The 22,812-nt window shown below is 34.6% G+C and overlaps 1 protein-coding gene across 1 annotated transcript in view; it reads left to right on the forward strand.

The window, feature by feature from the left end:
- The window catches only part of KYNU (kynureninase), a 147,296-nt gene that overhangs the window by 47,563 nt on the left and 76,921 nt on the right, over positions 1-22,812 (forward strand). The window contains exon 4 of the mRNA XM_001371076.3: positions 17,406-17,488. Within this exon, the coding sequence (XP_001371113.1) occupies positions 17,406-17,488 (83 nt within the window). The remainder of the gene's footprint in view (positions 1-17,405; positions 17,489-22,812) is intronic.

Genomic DNA, 22,812 nt, shown 5'->3' on the forward strand with positions numbered 1-22,812 from the left:
TTTTTAAATAATTTATATTTTATGTATTTAATATGTTGATGTATAATTTGATTATTAGTTTTAAAATTATATTACTTACCAAATATTGATGAAGAGATATTTTAGTATTCAAATCATTCTACGAAAGTAGTGAAGTTAAACAGAAACCTCCAAAACAGGAGAACTATTTCTATACAAGATTCTAAACTCATTCACAAACATTGAATTTGAGCATCTTAATGAAGGAAGAAAGATGAACACTAAATCTATATAAAACATTTTTCTTAATTGTACCTTTTGTACCTTATTCTTTGTACTATTTGGTCCTATATATGTGATCCTGTAGCTGCTAGCATGCAGCAGCAGCCACACTCTGTGTAACGGCTTCAACAGGCCGGCTAAACCTTGTGAGGGTAGCCATGGGGTCAACGTCGAGCCCTAGAGAACTAAGGCTTTGCTTGCCCAGCATGCGAAGACTGTTTAGGCCAAACAGATGGAAGAAATCAATAAGAAGGTTCAAGGGCTGAGAAGGCAATGCAGCAAAGCACTGTGGAGTGCTTAGGGGGTGTTGGAGCACGAAAGACAACATGTCCATCCAATGCAGCTGAGGAAGTCTCCAGGTGTAACGACTTTTCGTGCCACTGGACCCAGGCTTCCAAAGCCGAGAGAGTGGGACTCTCTCTGTCCATCAACTTTTCCACTTAAATCTCCTTCACGCACAAGTGTTTTTGTGCACAGTCATCTACATCACAGATGAAAGCGCACAAAGACAATCGTCATCCTCGGTTGCCGAGAGACTACTACTATGTGATCCTGTCAACCCCTCTTTCCTTAGGAAAGTTAACTAAAGAGCTTTTGGAAAACTCCTACAATCCTCATCTTAACTGCCAGAAGCAACCATTTTGAACTGATTTGTGAGGAAATGGAGGAGAAAATACTTATATATTTGCTTTCCAAGTTAAAAAAAAAAACAGTGTTTGGTCCAATGTTGTACACTCCTTGTTGATAGAGGGCAATTCAGGTATAACTTAGATAGCTTTTTCAGTTTTCTTCAGAATCTTTCACTAAACTCAGAGATCTCACTGTAGGGTTCTAGACAATGGCTAACACAATTTCTAATACATAATAGATACTTGTTCTTGTTGATTGACATTGTTCTGTGAGTTAGAATGAGAATGATTATAGATGTCCAGAGTGTATTTATCTATTCACATGTGGAAAAGTTCATGGAGAATAATTCCATTAATTGCAGTTAATTAACCATTGCTGACTATATCCCTAAATAGTTCTATCCTCCAAAAACCAAAAGTGCTAACTCTATATGAAAATTTAACATTTAGCATTTAGTAATAGGCCCCTGAAGACAACCTGATATTGTTACTATTTTATGAGTATATGTCATGTCTACATCAATTGTCATCACTCTTTAATGTCAGGGACTATATCTTGATATATTTGTATGATGCAGGAATTATGAGCATATCTTTCATATAGCAGGAAATAAATAGATGTTGATTGATGAAATGATGAGCTGTTTCCTAGTTCTGACATCAGGGCTAAGTTTGGAAAAGTATCATAATGTCAATTTTCCCAATATTCTTATTTTTAAAAAAAGGGCATTCTATAAAACATTCTCAAGATGAAGTATTAACACTTATTGTCTCCCAAAGAAATCAACACAATTCATAGAATAACAAATTTGGTGCTAGAAGAACTAGTAGAGGTAATTTAGACAATCTTTTCATTTTTGAGATAAGAATTGGTGGTCCAAAGACACCAAATAATTTAGCTCAAAATCATAAGGTTAAGTGGCAGAGCTGAGATCAGAATTCAAGTCTTTTCATTCCAAATCCTGTACACATTTCATTCTGCATCATACTACCTCCCAAGGAGGTGTGAATCTTAAAGCTGCTCAGACTCTACTTCAGAAGATTTGACTAATCTATTCTCCATTTTTAACAATGGAGGTACTTGGACAGGAATGTATTGAGAACTTTAAAATTACTCCACCCTGCTCAAACAGTGCCTTAGGGGAAGTTAAAATTGCAAATTCCTGATTGAACAATGAAAAGTCCCCAACTCATACTTATAGTGAAGCAAAAACCCTAAGCTAGGTGGTCTATTTTTAGATCTAATACAAAAGGGTGCTAAGTACCTATAAAGGTTAAATTAATCACTAAAAGGTCAAGCAACATACAAAAGGCAAGCTTAACAAAAGAGGTGTGAAGTTTTAGTCTACTCAGAGAAGGTGAGAACTAAAGAGTGGTGAGAACTAAGAATGGGCAGTCCTGGGAAAAAGAGTCTACTGTGATTGGTAGATGTGAAAATTTAGGGGAGGTGGCACAAGAGAAAATTTCTTAAAAGGAGAATTCAGTTCAGTTTGTTTTTAGTTCAGTTTGGAAGCTGAATTGGAGCTCTAAACTCAGTTCAGGAGTCAGGAGTTCAGAGGAGGGTCTCTGAACTCAGTTCAGGAATTGAGGATTTCAGTAATCTTCTGTTTCCTCAATTCAACCTATATGTGTCACTGGTTTCCTTTAAGTCTCAACTAAAATCCTATCTTTTACATTGAATTGTGCCCAACTCTTCCTAATTCTAATGCCTTGTCTCTATTCATTATTTTCTATTTGTACTGCATATAGCTTCATTTATATAAGTTTGCCTATTGTCTCCCCCATTAGGATGCAAGCTGGTTGAGGGCAAGGATTAGATCTTGCATTTTTTTGTATCTGCAACAGTTATCAAAGTTACTGGTACAAAATAGTTGCTAATTAAATGTTTATTGATTAATTATTAGCTAAGACAAATACAACTAACAGGTAGCTTTATTAAATAGAGTATTAATGTATTAAATAGAGTTTTGGTGTTAGAATCAGAATCACTGGTTATAGTTTTCTCTTTGCCATGATTAGTAGAAATGTGACTTATGTGTAAGTCTCTATTTCTTTGATCCTTAATTAATTAATTTATTTAACAGACATAATGATTACACTACTTATCTCACAGGATTGTTGCAAGAAACAAACTAGATAACATATGTGTATTTTACAACCTGTAGGTGCTCTATTTAAATTATTGTTATTATTACTACTTTTTACCTAGTATGTTATTGTATTTGATAAAACACTAGATTTAAATGTAGCATATATGAGTCTTAGTTATTACACTGCATTAACTCACTATGTATTCTTTAATAAATCATTGATTCACTCCTCACTATAATTTTCTAATTAGTAAAATTAACTACAGTAAAATATCAAAAATGAAAATTTAATTATCACAGGATCATGGAAAATAGATAACTTTGACTTGATTAAATAAAAAAAAGATTTTCTACTAAAATAATGCAACCAAGTTTAGAAGGGAAATAAGGGACTTCCAGTCAAGATGACGGCTTAGAGAAAGCTAAAGTCCAGATCTCCTGAAACCTTTCCTTACCGATCTCAAACCAAATGCTCCTAGGGCACCAAAATCCAAAGCGATCAACAACATAGACCCCAGGAGTCCTCCTCCTGGACCTGGACCTGAATCAAAAGGTAAGGCCCCCCCCCAAAAGCCAGAACCTGAGACCACTGGGACCTAAGGGGGAGGCAGAAGGAAGGTCCTAGGACCCATCCCCCCCAACCCAGAGCCCAGAGTCTGAGTCCGAGGCAGCAGAGGCAACCTCAGAGCTCCATGGCCTGCTATTCTGAAGGCAGCTTCCTGAAAACAACCTGACCCAGTCGAGGGAACACCCAGACAGCAGGGAAACAGAGAGAGAGGGGGGAGCTTGTAACCCCCTGGCTGGATCCTTCCATTGGAGTCTCACGAAAAAAGTCCCTGCCTCAAGGCATACTAAATTCAACCCAGGGAAAGCTAATCTCATTAGGAGCCCTCTGAGCTCCAGGAAGCCACGGCCCCTCCCCCTGCAGAGTGCTGCAGCTGACCTGCTAAGGCACAGGAACAAGGGCCAACCTAGGCTCAGAGTCTGGAAGTAAGACAATGGAGAAGCATCAGGAGGGTGCCAAGGAGAGGAGGGCAGTAACAGGGACACAGCAGCAATTCCTGGCTCCCTGGGAAGACAGAATAACAACTGCATAGAACGGACAATCTCCCTAGGGCTAAAACCTCTAAACACCAGACAGAGATAAGAAAAGCTAATCCTCCCCACTCAGATAGAGATGGCAAACTCCACAGAAGCACAAAAGCCACAAAATTCCAAAAGAAACAAGAAGAAGGGGGCAACTTTGGACACATTTTATAGAGCAAAAATACAAAAACGCAGAGGAGATAGAAGAGGAAACACAAGCAAGTGCTTCGATACCTTGCAAAGGAAATGGAAACCCTCCACAAACCCATGAAGAATTTGAATCAGAAATGACCAAAAAGATGGAAGCCTTCCGGGAGGAAAAGTGGGAAATAATGCAAAAGAAATTCACGCATCTACAAAACCAGTTTGACCAAACTGTAAAAGAAAACCAGGCTTTAAAGCAAGAACTAATAAAGCAAAGCCAAAAGACCAAGAAATTAGAAGAGAACATAAAATATCTCACTGACAAAGGGACAGATTTGGAAAATAGAGGGAGAAGAGATAATTTAAGAATAATTGGACTTCCAGAAAAGACAGAAATAAACATCAAACTTGACATTTTAATACAAGAGATAATCAAACAAAATTGCCCAGAGATTCTAGAACAAGGGGGCAATACAGCCACTGAAAGAGCTCACAGAACACCCTCTACACTAAACCCCCAAAAGACAACTCCCAGGAATGTAATTGCCAAATTCCAAAACTCTTAAACAAAAGAAAAAATCCCACAAAAAGCCAGAAAAAGACAATTTAGATATAAAGGAATGCCAATCAGGGTCACACAGGACCTTGTAAGTTCTACTCTAAATGATCCTAAGGCATGGAACATGACCTTCAGAAAGGCAAGAGAGCTGGGTCTTCAACCAAGAATCAGCTATCCAGCAAAACTGACTATATACTTCCAAGGGAAATTATGGGCATTAAACAAAATAAAAGATTTCTAACTTTTTGCGATGAAAAGACCAGAGCTCTGTGGAAAGTTCGATATTGAAAAACAAAGAGCATGGAATACCTGAAAAGGTAAATATGAAGGAAAGGGAAAAGGAAAAAATGTTATCATCTTCTTTTCCTCAAACTCTCTTCTATAAGGACTACATTTATATCAATCTATGTATACTAACACGTGGGGAAAATATAATGTGTAAATAGGAGGAAAAGAAAGACCAAATAGAATAATCTTTCTCACACAAAGATTCACATGGGAAAAGGATGGGAAAAAAACTCCTATAAGAAGGAGAGGAAGAGAATTTTTACTTATACCTTACTCTCAGGGAAATTAACTCTGAGAGGGAAAAACATCCAGATCCATTGGGATCTTGAATTCTATCTTACCCAACAAGGGTAAGGAGAAGGGAAAACCAAGGGGGGGAGGGGGAGAGGGAGAACAAAAAGGGAGGGAAAGAGAGGGGGGAGGGGGAAGGAAGAAAAAGGGAGGGACTAAAAAGGGAAACATCAAGGGAGGGGACAAGGGGGACTGATTCAAAGTAAATCACTGGACTAAAAGGTAGAGAGAAAGAAGAAAAGGTTAGAACTAGGGAAGGATATCAAAATGCCAGGGAGTCCACAAATGACAGTCATAACTTTGAACGTGAATGGGATGAACTCACCCATAAAACGTAGACGAATAGCAGAATAGATTAGAATCCAAAACCCTACCATATGTTGTCCTCAAGAAATACACATGAGGCGGGTTGACACGCACAAGGTCAGAATTAAAGGATGGAATAAGACCTTCTGGGCCTCAACTGACAGAAAGAAGGCAGGAGTGGTACTCATGATATCTGATAAAGCCAAAGCAAAAATAGACCTGATCAGAAGGGATAGGGAAGGTAATTATATTTTGTTTAAAGGGACTTTAGATAATGAGGAAATATCACTAATCAACATGTATGCACCAAATAATATAGCACCCAAATTTCTAATGGAGAAACTAGGAGAATTGAAGGGAGAAATAGACAGTAAAACCATATTAGTAGGAGACTTAAACCAACCATTATCAAATTTAGATAAATCAAACCAAAAAATAAATAAGAAAGAGGTGAAAGAAGTGAATGAAATCTTAGAAAAATTAGAATTAATAGACATATGGAGAAAAATAAATAGGGATAAAAAGGAATACACCTTCTTCTCAGCACCACATGGCACATTCACAAAAATTGACCATACATTAGGTCACAGAAACATAGCACACAAATGCAGAAAAGCAGAAATAATAACTGCAGCCTTCTCAGATCACAAGGCAATAAAAATAATGATCAGTAAAGGTACATGGGAAACCAAATAAAAAAACTAATTGGAAATTAAACAATATGATACTCCAAAACCGTTTAAAGAAGAAATCATAGAAACAATTAATAATTTCATCAAGGAAAATGACAATGGCGAAACATCCTTTCAAACCTTTTGGGATGCAGCCAAAGCGGTAATCAGAGGCAAATTCATATCCCTGAAAGCTTATATTAACAAACAAGGGAGAGCAGAGATCAATCAATTGGAAATGCAATTGAAAAAACTCGAAAGCGATCAAATTAAAAACCCCCAGCAGAAAACCAAATTAGAAATCCTAAAAATTAAGGGAGAAATTAATAAAATCGAAAGTGATAGAACTATTGATTTAATAAATAAGACAAGAAGCTGGTACTTTGAAAAAACAAACAAAATAGACAAAGTACTGGTCAATCTAATTAAAAAAAAGGAAGGAAGAAAAGCAAATTAACAGCATCAAAGATGAAAAGGGGGACAGCACCTCCGATGAAGAGGAAATTAAGGCAATCATTAGAAATTACTTTGCCCAATTATATGGCAATAAATACACCAACTTAGGTGATATGGATGAATATATACAAAAATACAAACTGCCTAGACTAACAGAAGAGGAAATAGAATTCTTAAATAATCCCATATCAGAAAATGAAATCCGACAAGCCATCAAAGAACTTCCTAAGAAAAAATCCCCAGGGCCTGATGGATTCGCCAGTGAATTCTACCAAACATTCAGAGAACAGTTAATCCCAATACTATACAAACTATTTGACATAATAAGCAAAGAGGGAGTTCTACCAAACTCCTTTTATGACACAAACATGGTACTGATTCCAAAACCAGGCAGGTCAAAAACAGAGAAAGAAAACTATAGACCAATCTCCCTAATGAATATAGATGCAAAAATCTGAAATAGGATACTAACAAAAAGACTCCAGCAAGTGATCAGAAGAGTCATCCATCATGATCAAGTAGGATTTATACCAGGGATGCAGGGCTGGTTCAATATTAGGAAAACCATCCACATAATTGACCACATCAACAAGCAAACCAACAAGAACCACATGATTATCTCAATATATGCAGAAAAAGCCTTTGATAAAATACAACACCCATTCCTATTAAAAACACTAGAAAGCATAGGAATAGAAGGGTCGTTCCTAAAAATAATAAACAGTATATATCTAAAACCATCAGTTAATATCATCTGCAATGGGGATAAACTAGACCCATTCCCAATAAGATTAGGATTGAAACAAGGATGCCCATTATCACCTCTACTATTTGACATTGTACTAGAAACACTAGCAGTAGCAATTAGAGAAGAAAAAGAAACTGAAGGCATCAAAATAGGCAAGGAGGAGACCAAGTTATCACTCTTTGCAGATGACATGATGGTCTACTTAAAGAATCCTAGAGATTCAACCAAAAAGCTAATTGAAATAGTCAACAATTTTAGCAAAGTTGCAGGATACAAAATAAACCCACATAAGTCATCAGCATTTCTATATATCTCCAACACAGCTCAGCAGCAAAAACTAGAAAGAGAAATCCCATTCAAAATCACCTTAGACAAAATAAAATACCTAGGAATCTATCTCCCGAGACAAACACAGGAACTATATGAACACAACTACAAAACACTCTCCACACAACTAAAACTAGACTTGAACAATTGGAAAAACATTAACTGCTCATGGATAGGATGAGCCAATATAATAAAAATGACCATCCTACCCAAACTTATTTATCTATTTAGTGCCATACCCATTGAACTCCCAAAATATTTCTTTACTGATTTAGAAAAAAACATAACAAAATTCATTTGGAATAACAAAAGATCAAGGATATCCAGGGAAATAATGGAAAAAAAACCACATATGATGGGGGTCTTCCAGTCCCAGACTTTAAACTATATTACAAAGCAGCAGTCATCAAAACAATTTGGTACTGGCTAAGAAACAGAAAGGAAGATCAGTGGAATAGACTTGGGGAAAGCGAGACAGTATACGATAAACCCAAAGATCCCAGCTTTGGGGACAAAAATCCACTATTCGATAAAAACTGCTGGGAAAATTGGAAGACAGTGTGGGAGAGATTAGGAATAGATTAACCCCTCACACCCTACACCAAGATAAATTCAAAATGGGTGAATGACTTAAACATAAAGAAGTAAACCATAAGTAAATTGGGTAAACACAGAACAGTATACATGTCAGACCTTTGGGAGGGGAAAGACTTTAAAACCAAGGAAGACATAGAAAGAATCACAAAATGTAAAATAAATAATTTTGACTACATCAAATTATAAAGCTTTTGTACAAAGAAAACCAATGTAACCAAATTCAGATGGAAATCAACAAATTGAGAAACAATCTTCATAGAAACCTCTGACAAAGGTTTAATTACTCAAATTTATAAAGAGCTAAATCAATTGTACAAAACATCAAGCCATTCTCCAATTGATAAATGGGCAAGGGACATGGATAGGCAGTTCTCAGATAAAGAAATCAAAACTCTTAATAAGCACATGAAGAAGTGTTCTAAATCTCTTATAATCAGAGAGATGCAAATCAAAACAACTCTGAGGTATTACCTCACACCAAGCAGACTGGCTAGCATGATAGCAAAGGAAAGTAATGAATGCTGGAGGGGATGTGGCAAAGTAGGGACATTAATTCATTGCTGGTGGAGTTGTGAACTGATCCAACCATTCTGGAGGGCAATTTGGAACTATGCCCAAAGGGCGACAAAAGAATGTCTAACCTTTGATCCAGCCATAGCACTGCTGGGTCTGTACCCCAAAGAGATAATGGACAAAAAGACTTGTGCAAAAATATTCATAGCTGCACTCTTTGTGGTGGCCAAAAACTGGAAAACGAGGGGATGCCCATCAATTGGGGAATGGCTGAGCAAATTGTGGTATATGTTGGTGATGGAATACTATTGTGCTAAAAGGAATAATAAAGTGGAGGAATTCCGTGGAGACTGGAACGATGTCCAGGAAGTGATGCAGAGAGAGAGGAGCAGAACCAGGAGAACATTGTACACAGAGACTAATACAGTGTGGTATAATTGAACGTAACTGGCTTCTCCATTAGTAGTGGTGTAATATCCCTGAACAATCTGCAGAGATCTAGGAGAAAAAACACTATGCATAAGCAAAGGATAAACTATGGGAATAGAAACACCGAGGAAAAGCAACTGCCTGACTACAGCGGTTGAGGGGACATGACAGAGGAGAGACTCTAAATATAACTCTAATGCAAATATTAACAACATGGAAATGGGTTCGAATCAAGAACACATGTGACACACAGTGGAATCACGCATCAGCTATGGGGGGTGGGGGGAGGAAAAGAAAATGATCTTTGTCTTTAATGAATAATGCTTGGAAATGATCAAATAAAATATTATTTTAAAAAAGAAGGGAAATAAAAAGTTAGGAAAAAAGATATAGAAAATGTCTCTTACAAAGATCTAAATTCTTATACATAGAAAATGAAGTCAAATTCATAATAATACAAGACATTCCCCATATGACAAATGGTCAAAAGATAAAAACAAATAGTACTAAGATGAAGAAATGAAAACTCTCTTTATTCATGGGGAAAATTGCTCCAAATCACTATTAGAGAATTGCAGTTTAAAACAATCTCAGATACCACTTCACACCTATCAAACCAGCTAATATGACAAGAAAGGAAAAGGATTAGTCTTATATAGGATGTGGGGAGATTAGAACACTAATATGCTCATGGTGGAGTAATGAACTAATATAACTCTTCTAGAGAGCAATTTGGAACCATGCGCAAAGGGACATCTAATTGTTCATACCTTTTTAGTCAGGGATACCGCTACTCTGTCTTTATACCAAAGAGATCAAAGATGGGAGAAAAAAGACTTTTGTACCTATACAAAATTATTTTGAACAGCTCTTTTTGTGGTAACAAATAATTGCAAGTTGAAGGAATGTCCATCAATTGGGAATGGCTGAACAAGTTGTGGTGTATGATTCTAATGGAATACTATGGTGCCATAAAAAATGACAAACAAGATGATGCAAAAAAAAACTTGAAAAGATTTAAATGAAGTGACACAAAGTAAAGTAAGAAGAATGTTGTACACAGTGACAATAATAGAGTTCAATGATCAACTGTGAATTACTTAATTATTATCAACAAATTGTTTTTCTAACCATAAGTACTCAAATGATAAACAAAATATCCAAGCCATAAAGAAAGATAGGTTTATTGTGGGGGGCGGGTGGTCCCAGAACAAAGCTAGATGCCTGGTCATGACCAGAGAACCCTGACCACTGTGAAAGGTCTTCCTTTATACCCCAAATAATTAGACAACTTTTATACCAGTACAAAAATAGTACAAAATAGTCATATCCCTCAAAGAATAGAGACACCCAGGAGAAATATTTATCAGTTAGGTCAGCTGGGAATCACCTCTTATTTGGTAAAATAAATCTTTTGAACATGACTTAAGAATCACTTGATAGAATGGGGGTAAAGGGGTGATGCATGGGCTAAGACTAAGTAGTGATGAGTGGTGCCAGGTTCTGAACTAATGGTCGAGCATCCTGATGTATTATGGATCACAAGTTAGGGTATCTGATATAGCAACATTGAAGGGTGGAACTGTCACTAAGGTCTTGCAAAAGCAGTTATTTCCTTAATCCTAAAATCTTAATACTTATACCAGAATATTCACAAAAGTCTGCTAAAGTCATGACTTCTGTTAATTATGTTAGAATTTAAATTATGACTATATCAAGACTACTGATAACATTAAAATCTAATCATATATAAGGCAGTAGAAGAATTTTTCTCTCATAAAATAAAGAATCCAGGACAACTCCAAGGGACTCATGAAGAAAAAGGTTATCTACTGCCAATGAAAGAATTGATGGTGGACTTCCAGGGGTGGATCCAAGATGTCAGAGTAATCCTCAGCCTCAGCTATGAGAATCCTCCCTATCCAAAATTAAATTATCACCAAAAAACAAAATACAGGAATGAAAGAACCAACAAAGAGATAGAGTGGAAACAACTTTCAAAAAGAGAAAAACTCAAAAGATAGGCAATGAAAATCTGGGTCACCAGGATGAGAGAAGAGCAAACTTAGCAAGTAGCTGTAGCAAGGATGGAAGAGCAAGTCATACTCCCCCAACCCACATCTGAAGTCCAAGGTTTGGGAACCTATGTCTGAGCCAACATCTAGATCCTGAGACCCTGCCTGAGCAAAAAGAAGTAAAAGCCAAACCATAATCCTTGAAATTTCAAACCTGTGAAGTCCAGTAACTCAGCCCACAGAATTCTGGCCTGGACTTATGACAAGGACTTAATGCACACCTTGGGAAGGGAAGGGAAGTACTAAGTACTAAGTACTAAGTATTGATCCTTTTACCTAAAGCTTAGGACAGAGCTCCAAGACAGGACAATCAAGGGCATGCCTGTTTGGATCAAGTACACAGTGAGACCAAAAACTTGATGCTAAGCCTGAGGAGAGAATTTGATTAGTCCATGAACTGATTAAGATCAGGGTGAGGTCAAAAGATTACACCTAAGCCTAAATCGAGTTTTTAAGCTATCAGCATCATAAGAACCAATTGAATCAACAGGGGGACTAGGCTCTCAGAGCACTCAACCCTCAGACCATCATATAATCCCCACAAACCTGCCTATAATTAGATAAGGAAAATGAGCAAACAACAAAAAAGCCCCAAACTTTAAAGAATTTTTTTATAAAGACAAAGAACAAGGCCAGACACAGAAGAGAACAGGGAAAGCTAGGAAACACACCCAAAGTCCAAAAGAAGAATATGGATTGGACACATATTCTGGAAGAACTCAAAAAGACTCCAAAAACCAATTAAGAAAGACAGTGGAAAAGTAAGAAAGAGAAATGAAAGTAATACAAGGAGAAATAAAAGTGATGCAAGGTAAAAGGAAATTAATGCAAGGAGAAATGGGTCAATTGAAAAAGGAAAATGAAAAACTGGCAGAGGAAAATCAGGCCTTAAAAATCAGATTTGATCATCTAGAAACTAATGATTTCATGACAAATCAAGAAATAATAGCTTGAAACAAATAAAGGAAAGCCAAAGCAATGAAAAAAAACAGAGGAAAACATGAAATAGCTTATTAAAAAAATAACTGACCTAGGAAATAGATCTAGGAGAGACAATTTGAGAATTAATGGGCTACCTAAAAGCCATGATGAAGAAAAACCCTTGGACATCATATTACAAGAAATTATCAAATATAACTGCGCAGACATCCTTTAACAAGAAACTAAAATTTAAATTTAAGTGATTCACAGATTGCCTCCAAAAAGAAATCCTTAATTGACAAAAACCATGAATATAGCAGTTAAATTCAAGAGTCACCAAGCCACTCAAAAATACTGCAGGTAGCCAGAAAGAAACTATTCAAATACCATGGAGCTACAATCAGAATCACATAGGACATAGCAGCTTCTACATTAAAGGATTGAAAGGAATGGAATTTGGCATTCCAGAAGGCAAAAGATTTGGATTTACAACCCAGAGTCACCTATCCATCGAAACAGTATATTCTTATGGGGGCAGGGGGTTCCTATAATTCTCAACTACTCTTAGTAGTAGAGAAGATACCAGGTATTTACCCAGAAAGAAGGTGGAAAAGTAAGCTGATTATGATGATGTGATATATACAAGTATGATATGAAACAATATGTATGATATGATATGTAGGCATATGAATGATATGTAAAAAATCAATCAAGAGATTAGATTGTTTCACTGGGAAAAAAGGGAAGGGATAGAATGGAGTAAATTATATTACATAAAGAGGCATAAAAATCATTATAAAGAGGTGAGGATAAGGGTGGTGATGGGAAATGCTTAAACTTTATTTTAATTGTAAAGGGCTCAGAGGGTAAAATAAGAATACTGAGTAGGGTATAAATTTATATATTACCCCACAGAGAAGTAGGGAGGTAATAAGACAAGAGAAGAGGTAGGTAATTGGAGGGAGGAGGAAGTGGGGGGGTGACAAAAAGCAAAATACTGGTGAGTTGGAACAGTGATAAAGGGAATAGAACAGGATTTTTAAAGGGGGTAATATGATGGAAGGAAATCATAATGCTTAATATGAATGGGATGAACTCAACCATTAAACAGAAGCAGATAGCAGAGTGGATTAAAACTAGAATCCTATTATAAGTTCTTTACAAGAAACAACTTTGAGGCAGGGAGGCAAACACAGATTCAAGATAAAACACTGGAGCAGAATTTATTATGCATCATCTAAAGTAAAAAAAAAAAAGCAGGAGTAGCAATCATGATACCAGACAAAGCCAAAGTAGAAATTGATCTGATTAAAATACATAAGGAAGGAAATTACATTTTGCCAAGAAGTACTATAAACAATGAAGTAAAATCATTAATAGACATTTATGCACCAAATGGTAGAGCATCTAGATTTCTAAAGGAAAAATTGAAAGAGCTCAAGGAAGAAATATATAGTAAAATGATATCAGTGGGGGATCTCAAACTTCCCTTTTCAGAACTAGATAAAACAAACAGAAAAATAAATAAGAAAGATTTGAGGAAAGTGAATGAAATGCTAGAAAAATTAGAGTTATTAGATATCTGGAGAAAACTGAATAGGAATCAAAATGAATAAACCTTCTCAGCAGTACATGGTACATATACAAAGATCAACAATGTACTTGGGAATAGAAATACTGCAAATGAATGCAGAAAAGCAGAAATAATAAATACAGCTTTTTCAGATCATAATGTGATAAAATCAGACTTAACAAGAGTCCACAGAAAGGCAAATTTAAAAGTAATTGGAACTAAATAATCTAATTCTTCAAAACTGGTGGGCCAAAAAAGAAATCATAGCAACAATTACAGACTTCATTAAAGAGAATGACAATGAGGAGACATCATATCAAATCTTATAGGACATAGCCAAAGCAGTACTCAGGGGAAAATTTCTATTTCTGTGTGCTTAGAGCAATAAAATATAGAGGGGAAAAATCAATTAATTTGACTTACCACTTAAAAAAATTAGAAAAAGAACAAATTAAATATCCCCAGATAAAAACTAAATTGGAAATCCTAAAAATTAAAGGAGAAATTAATCAAATTGAAAGTAAAAAAAATATTGAACAGATAAATAAGACTAAGATCTGGTACTTTGAAAAAACAAATAAAATAGGTAAAGTACTGGTTAATGTAATCAAAAAAAAGAAGAGAATCAAATTAATAAAATTAAAAGTGAAAAGGGTGAACTGACATCTAATGAAGCAGAAATTAAAATTTAGAAAAAGCACCTTGTTGAAAGGAATGATGAACTAGAGGAATTCCATGTGAACTGAAAAGACCTCTAGGAATTGATGCAGGGTGAAAGGATTAGAACCAGGAGAACATTGTACACAGAGACTGATACATTATGGCACAATTGATTGTAATAGACTTTTTTACTAGCAGCAATGCAATGACCCAGAACAATCCAGAGGATCTTATGAAATAGAACACTAACAACATCCAGAGAAAGAACTGTGGGAACAGAAATGCAGAAGAAAAACATATGAGCAATAACATGGTTTGATAGGGATTTAATATTAAAAAATCACTGCAAAAAAGATCACTGCAAATATTAAGAACACAGAAATAGGTGTTGAACAATGATACATGTATAACTTAGTGGAATTATTTGTCATCTCTGGGAGGGGGGAGGAAAAAGGGGAATCATGAATCACACAACCATTGAAAAATGAACTAAATTTGTTAAAAGGGGGAAAAAAGAAAGAATTGGTGGAGTCTGAACATAGACTAAAGCATATCACTCAACTTAATTTCCTTCAAGAATTTTTCTATAGTATAAGCATTATCTTTTTTTAAAACACATGACAAACATGGAGATACATATTGCATTCAGTAGACTGGGGAGAGGGCTAGGAGGGAGGAAGAGAATATAGATTGCAAAATGTCAGAAAAAATATTATTAAAATGGCATCCAAAGCTACATATAATCTGAAAAAATAAAATTAAAGAAAAAGAAAATTGAAAAAAATCATAGGGTCATAGATTTCGAACAATGAAGGAACTTGGGCTTTTATAAACTGCTAATTTTACAAAAAAGGAAATTGAGTCTAAGAGAGGTTACATGATTTGCTCAAAGTCTTACTGGCCCATTTCAGTTGTAAAATTTCACTTGTAATTTTCTTTTTTTATGTTTTCTAAACCAACATATATGTTTTTCTCATTCATTTTCCTATATTTTATTGTGTTGTATTTATTCTTCTATTTATTTTGTATCTCTGAATAATAATTAATATACTACACTGTAGAAAATAAATAAACTCGACTATCTGATTGCTATTAGATTGGAAACTGCATGAGCACCAGAATAATTCTATGCAAATTGAACTACCAGCTATTCTCTGAGCTCACATTTTTTATTCTTCCTTTGTACAATCACAAATACCAAGTTCTGTACCTAGAATCTGTTCCTTGGTCATTTCTACTTCTCAGATTTCTTAGCTTTCTTTGAGATTCAGTTCTTATGTTTCTTCCTCAGTGATGCCTTTCCTTAAATTAATTTTTCCTTATTACATGTCAATTAATTATTTTACAATTTTAAATATTTTCTTGATATTTTTTAAACCATATTCTCATCTCCTTGCCAGGAAGGAAGATAATATGATATAATACATGTAATATACTAGAATATAATATTATTATGTAGTACAGATATTGCATATATTAACTTATAACACATTTTCCCCTTTTCATTATGTTGTGAAAGAAAACAAATTGCTTTCACTAGAAAAAAACTCATGGAGGCAATAAGGAATGTCATGGTTTCAATTTGCATTTGGACTCTGTTCCTTCTATGGTGATAGATATCCCATTTTTTGCATGAGTCTCTTAGAGTTGTCTTGGATATTTTCCTTGTTGATAATAGTTGTCTTTCACAGTTGATCATCATATGCTATTGTTCTTGCTGTGTGCAATTTTCTCCTTATTCTGCTCACTTCACTTTTTATCTCTTCATATAGGTTCAGGATTTTTTTTTGTGATTATCTTCTTTATCAGTTCTTATAGCATTATAGACTCCATTATAATCTTACAGTACAACTTCTTCAGCTTTTCCCCAATTGATGGAAATCCTTTCATTTTCCAGTTTTTTGCACTTACAAAAAGATCTGCTATAAATACTTTAGATCATATAAAATATATTTTAAATTCTTGTATCTCCTCCTCTGTGAAGTGTTCCTAATCTTCTGAGTCATATTCTTTCCTAAGCACTTTAGAAAAGATCTCTCTAGATTCATTTTACCTTATATTTCATTATACATAATGACTCATGTGTGGTATATATTGCCTTACAGTTCTTTAAGGATGAAGAATCCATTCATTAAAATCTTTGGACATAGAACATTTTAGGTGCTTCATGAATGTTTATTTTATTGTTTTTTGTATTCCCTAGTACTTAGTCCAGTTCCTTGTTCATTGTAAATATTTAACATATTTGTGAATTAAGTTAATTTTTTACAAGTATTATAAGGAGCAGAAAGATAGAGAGAATTCCCAGGAAAACCAATCAAGCAGGAAATGATATTAAAATTGGGTAATATATTCAATATATTTACATTTTATCTATAAGATGCATGATATGGGTGATGACACTCTGCAAACCTATTCAATTTGTAAATTTGACTAAATATTTAACTATATTTTTCTTTGTCCTCTTGATCTTAAGGAACCAAGAGGACTGCACTATTTATTTCCTACTGAGTGATTCTATAGTAAATTAAAGAAATCAATTAAAGTAGAAATGGCATAGAAAATAAATCAGGCTATAAATATTGAAAAAAATCAATTAATTTTATTTTCCTCCTGTGGATAAATAACCAGAAAACAAAAATAGACAACTCCAAATAATTCTGAAGTGTTGTTGCTTGATAATATTTTTTCATAATTACAAAGAAGTTATGGAGATTTGTTTGAAGAGCTGCCAATTTCTAATGCTTGAAATAGTTTCCAAACAAAAAGCTCAGATGTTTCCATGTCCCTTTTCCATTTCAGGGGAGGCTATGGTCATGAAATAGGAAAACGTCCTTGGATTACAGGAGATGAATGCATTGTGCACCATATGATTAACATTGTAGGTAAGCATAAATTAAAATAAATACTTTCTGAATAAAGAATACCAATGGTTTATTCTGTAGCTTAAGCATTAATTGTATATTCACAGGTTTTGTTTGAGTATTAAAGATAAGTTTCTCTTTAATCCTCATAATATTTTTAAGTTTATCTCCCATAATACCAAAGGTTATCCATGGATAGTATTATATGACTAAAATTAGATCTTCAAAGATTCTTGCTGCATATATAAACTGAACTAAACTGTGTGGTCTAGCCAATATAAAGCACCAAAACATTGCCATATGCTTAAGAATTTCCTCTATATTTATATAAATTTCTGTGTTTTTCCCTCCAATCCAAAGATGAGAAAGCTTTATGAGTGGTAGAACAGGCAAATCTCTAGTTTTAAATAGCTCAAAGCATGTACCATAATAACTTATACTTTTTAAAATTATTTTTCAGTTCTATCTAAGATTGCTTATTGTAGTAAGAAAATAGATACCCTTAAAAACATCGCTGATTATTCCTTGCTGTTTCCCTCTCTTCATGATCAGCTGGATCATTATCTTAGTCATTCATGTATTCAACCTCTGACTTAACAATTTGGGTTCTGTTAGATTCAATTAATGTGATGTAATTAATCTCTTGTCTTTCATCCTTGCTACATGTAAATAATAGGTTCTTGATACATATAGATTGATTGGTTAATTACCTGTGAATCTTAGAACTTCTTATTCTATAAGACTTTGATGTTTTAGACTGTCTTTAGAAGGTCAATGAAAAGTTTGAGAAATAAAAACTTCTCTTGAAATAGATTATATCTTTTAAAAATTGTTTTCTCTTATCAGTCTACAAGTTCATTGACTTAGTTTCAAAAAGTTCAATTCAGCTAGCATAAGTTATTGCCACATTATATCTCTGGAGTTTATTTACTTCTAGTTCCATTTATCAATATCATTTCCAGCTGGATAGTCTATTGATCTCAAATTCAACAAATATGAAACTGGATTCAGCATCATCCTATGAATATCCTTCTGCATTTTACCTGCTAACCAGATACTCCCTCTATTTTTCTTCTTTTTGCCAATACCATAATCATTCTTTCTTGTAGGCACCCAGAACCCTTCACTCCAGTCACTGTAATATATTATGGCAGTTATGGAGAACCTTTTAAAGATGGAGTGCCAGCCCCACCTCTACCCCCCAAACTGTGTGTCATGTCCCTCCCCACCACTGAGTGCTGGGCATGCCCACCCTTACCCTACACAGGGGAGGGAGAAAGTGGTTCTGGGAAGAGGGCTGTGTGAAGTCAGGCATGTCCTCTTCAAGTGTAGAGAGGGAGAGGACAATGACCCAAGAACTCCTCTCCCCCAAGCTCTGCTGGCTGTGAGCAACCCAACTTAGCCATTTTGCATTCCCATTGAGATGCTGGGCAGAGGGGTAGGGATGTGAAAAAATGTCATCAGGTGCAGTGAAGGAGGGGTAGCAGTTCCACCTGAGTCCCTCTGCCTTTCTATTAATAAACTTTTGGAGGGAGAGGAAGGGAGGATGGCCATCTGCCCACAGAGAGCACTCTGTGTGTCATCTTTGGCACCTGTGCCATAGGTTAACCATTACCGTACTATGGTATATCATAGCATAATGGATAGAGGGCTGTCCTGAATTCACGAAGCATTGAATTAGTATGGATTCCTTCCTTTGATACTATTTGTGAGACTACAGACAAATCACTTAAATTCTCCATATATAGTTCACATATATAGACCACACTCTTTAAGACTATAAAGTTGTAGATCAGTTGCTAATCTACATATGTGGAGGGATTTTCCATAGTGATGAAATCAAAGATTCAGATTCCACCCCAATGTATCTAAACCAACCAAACAAAAATGCTTGCTTTAGAATCATGTTCTTTGTTTTGATTACCTGGAAATTGAAACATGGTTTACTGGTTTCATTATGAAATGTTAGTTTGGGGTAGCAATATTGAAAGCCATATGTAATATAATTTGAACATATATCATATAAAATTTTGGATATGTGTGTGAACACATATGTACATCTATAAATTTGTACTGTCTCCCTTAGAAACATGAATTTATTTTGAATCTTCCTCAATAAAGTCTCTAATATCTCTCACTTACATTTCATTCTCTACTCCATTCACCTTAGTAGAACAACCATATCATAGTATGTCATATGAAGTTGTAATGATTTTTTAAATATAAAAGGCATTACTTGATAGACATACTTCCATAAGCTCATCCTTGTAGTAAATAACAAGTAAAAATTTGCAAAGCACCATGCCTGGTGATGCTAATAGTTAGTAGAATATTATGCATCCACAGTCCTTAATTCTTTATTAAGAAGAGTGATATATGTTTTTAAAATATATTCTGTGGGAACATGTATACTCTCTCTATATCCAATACTTCCACACTTTTAGCTATGCTACACACCAGCAGGAGTAGATTTTGTCAGAAAGCACAACTTTTATAACATTGCAGTACTATTGAGACATCTTGAGAATATCCCCACTGATATAGCATAAAATCTAAACTCTTTAACATAGCATTCTGAACTTTCTTTTCTCTAATCTTGCCTACATTTCCTAAGCTGAACACTCAGGGATATATCAAATTTAATATGTTCTACTATGGACTCTATTCTAATAATTATTCCCTTATTTATAGTCATTCATCTTCCTCTCTGCTTTTTAATATTTGTTAAAACTCAGATCAAGCAACATTATTTTTATGCGATGCCTCTATAATTCATACCAGCTCATAGAGTTCTGTTCCTTTTTTTAAACCCCTTCAACGTATATTGTCCATGTCACTAATGAGAGCTGAAAAGTAAAGTATCCTTTCTCACAGTCTTGTATTCTTTGTATTTATCTAACTTGGCATTCTAATTCTAAAAATATCAGGTGTTTAACCAATAATTCTTGAATGAAAATTAGAGGCTTTGAGTTAGAAGGGATCTCAAAAGCCTAATATAATCCAACAAGTACTTGGACAGGAATCACTTCTACCAACAAAAGCATCTAATTTTCTTTGCAGGAAGATATTTAGTGAGGGAGATTTACTATTTTGCAAGGAAATTTGGGGATTAAATTTGGGGATATCCCCAATATCATGGAGCATTCACTTATTTCATTCCAAAATCTCTTTTGTATTTTCCATGCATTCCTTTTAGTTCTACTCTTTGCAACTCTCTGCAAACAAAAGAATAATAGTCTGCTAACTAGGTATGTTTTCTTTGGACTAAACATAACCAATTCACCTAATCCTTATAGGGTACAAGCACTTCAAAATCCTGATTATCTTTCTTCAGATGCTTTCCAGTTTGTCTTAGTTATTTGTTTGTTTTTCCCAAGGTATTTTTTTTCTAAAAATGATTTGTCTTTACCATATGCACCTCCCATAAATTCAGAAATTAATACAAGACTCCAGTTATGGCTAATCAAGTCAGAGTACATTGGTATTTTCCCTGCTTTATTCCTAGACATGATGCTCTTATTAATGGAACTGAAGTTTGAATTAGCTTCCTTGAACACCATATCTCACTGTTGACTTATGTTGAATTTGCAGTATACTAATCCACTATATAATTTTTCAGCTTAACTCCTATGTAGTCAAGCCTTCTCCACCTTATTTTTATGAGATTGATTTCTTAAACTCAAGGGTAAGACTATTTAACTCTGATTTTGTCATCATATATTTTGTCCAGTTTTTAAGGGGGTATCATTTAGAACCATTTCTCTTTCATCTGTTGTTTTAGCTATTTTTTTCCCATTTTTTGTGTCTTACAAATGTAATGTGTAAGACATCAATGACTTTATGTAAGCCAGTGATAAAAATGTTGGACCTCACAGGACCAAGGAAAAATGTAAGCTCTTTCAATGAAGATAAGCTACCATCTAACCATAAATGATTGATTACTCTTGGGTTCTGACTACTCAACCAGTTCTGAATGAGTAAAGATACTTATTTAGCATCTTCCATCTACTTTGTGTGAAATATTATTCAGCAAGCATTTTCGCCAAAACAAATGGTTTCAGTGAGTTATATAACAAGGGTATAAAACATGACTTGTAATAGCATTCAGGTTTTAGCACCTAGGAACAGTTTATTCATGTGTGTCAGAATTATTTGGATGAAAATTTTCCCTTGATGGGTACAATTAGCATCACAATAATCCTGGATTAGATATGCATTCATATAAATATGCGTTTAATACTGCTATCTCAATATTGACTGATTATTTAGGAATCATTTTCAATTTAGACAATTATTAAAGTATTTATGAAATATTCTTACCCAAAATTATGTCTTTTTTTTAAATCTCTGTAATAGTTAAAAACTGAAGAGAGAACTCTTGGTTACCTTTATTTTTATGTTTAATATCAAATCATAAATCAAATTTTAATACTATTACTTTAGGCTTATTATTTATCATTGTAAGAGAGGAAAATGTTCAAAGCTATATCAAAAAAGCAGCAAGTGGATATTATGTTGTAAGATTTATTCATAAAGGCACTAAAACCTATAGCACGTTTCCTTTTTTCATTTAAAAGTTTATAGCTCTATAGCAACTTCCTTATTAAAAAGGGAAGCATTGTACTATTAAAATGTTACCATTTTAAATATAGATCATAAGTGGAGTTAAGAGCAGTAAAAACAAGACTTGCCTTATTATATATATACCCAGTAATATAACTAAAAACCTGGAGATGATTGTTTTGCTATGGTTTGGGACAGTAGTCCAGCATTGTAGGGCTTATTTTGAAATGGAATGACAAGCTAAAATCCTCATCACATCACACCACTTCTAATACACTCCTTTAAATCAAAATATTAGAAGTTGGCGATGATTTTGTCTATGTATAGGTACAGAAATGACAATTCAGGCAATAGTATTAAGAAATAGAAAGTTAGCCCATTATAGTCAAAGGAAGGATCAGGTAATCCTCTTACATCTTCTTCATCATTTATAAAATGGGAATAGTAATACTGAAAGTACTTACCTCACATGGCTTTTGTGGTTCTTAACAAAGATATCTATGGAGTGCTTTTAAAATTTTAGACACATAAGACAGCTAGCTTTGACCTAACATCTTTTTCATGTAGAGACTCCCAATCAGTGGAACTTTCATTGTCACTACAGCTCATCAACTCATCTGTATCTTAGAGTCATTGAGAGTGATTTCAAACACCAAGATTAAATGGAATCCCCATGCTCACATAGATAGTATGTCTCAAAGGCAAAACTTGAACCCAGATATTCCCTACTTCAAGGATGACTCTCTTATCATTATGCCAGACTGACTCCAAAGCTCTGTATG

Source organism: Monodelphis domestica, chromosome 4 (assembly GCF_027887165.1).
Source record: "Monodelphis domestica isolate mMonDom1 chromosome 4, mMonDom1.pri, whole genome shotgun sequence".
Classification (NCBI taxonomy): Eukaryota; Metazoa; Chordata; class Mammalia; order Didelphimorphia; family Didelphidae; genus Monodelphis; species Monodelphis domestica.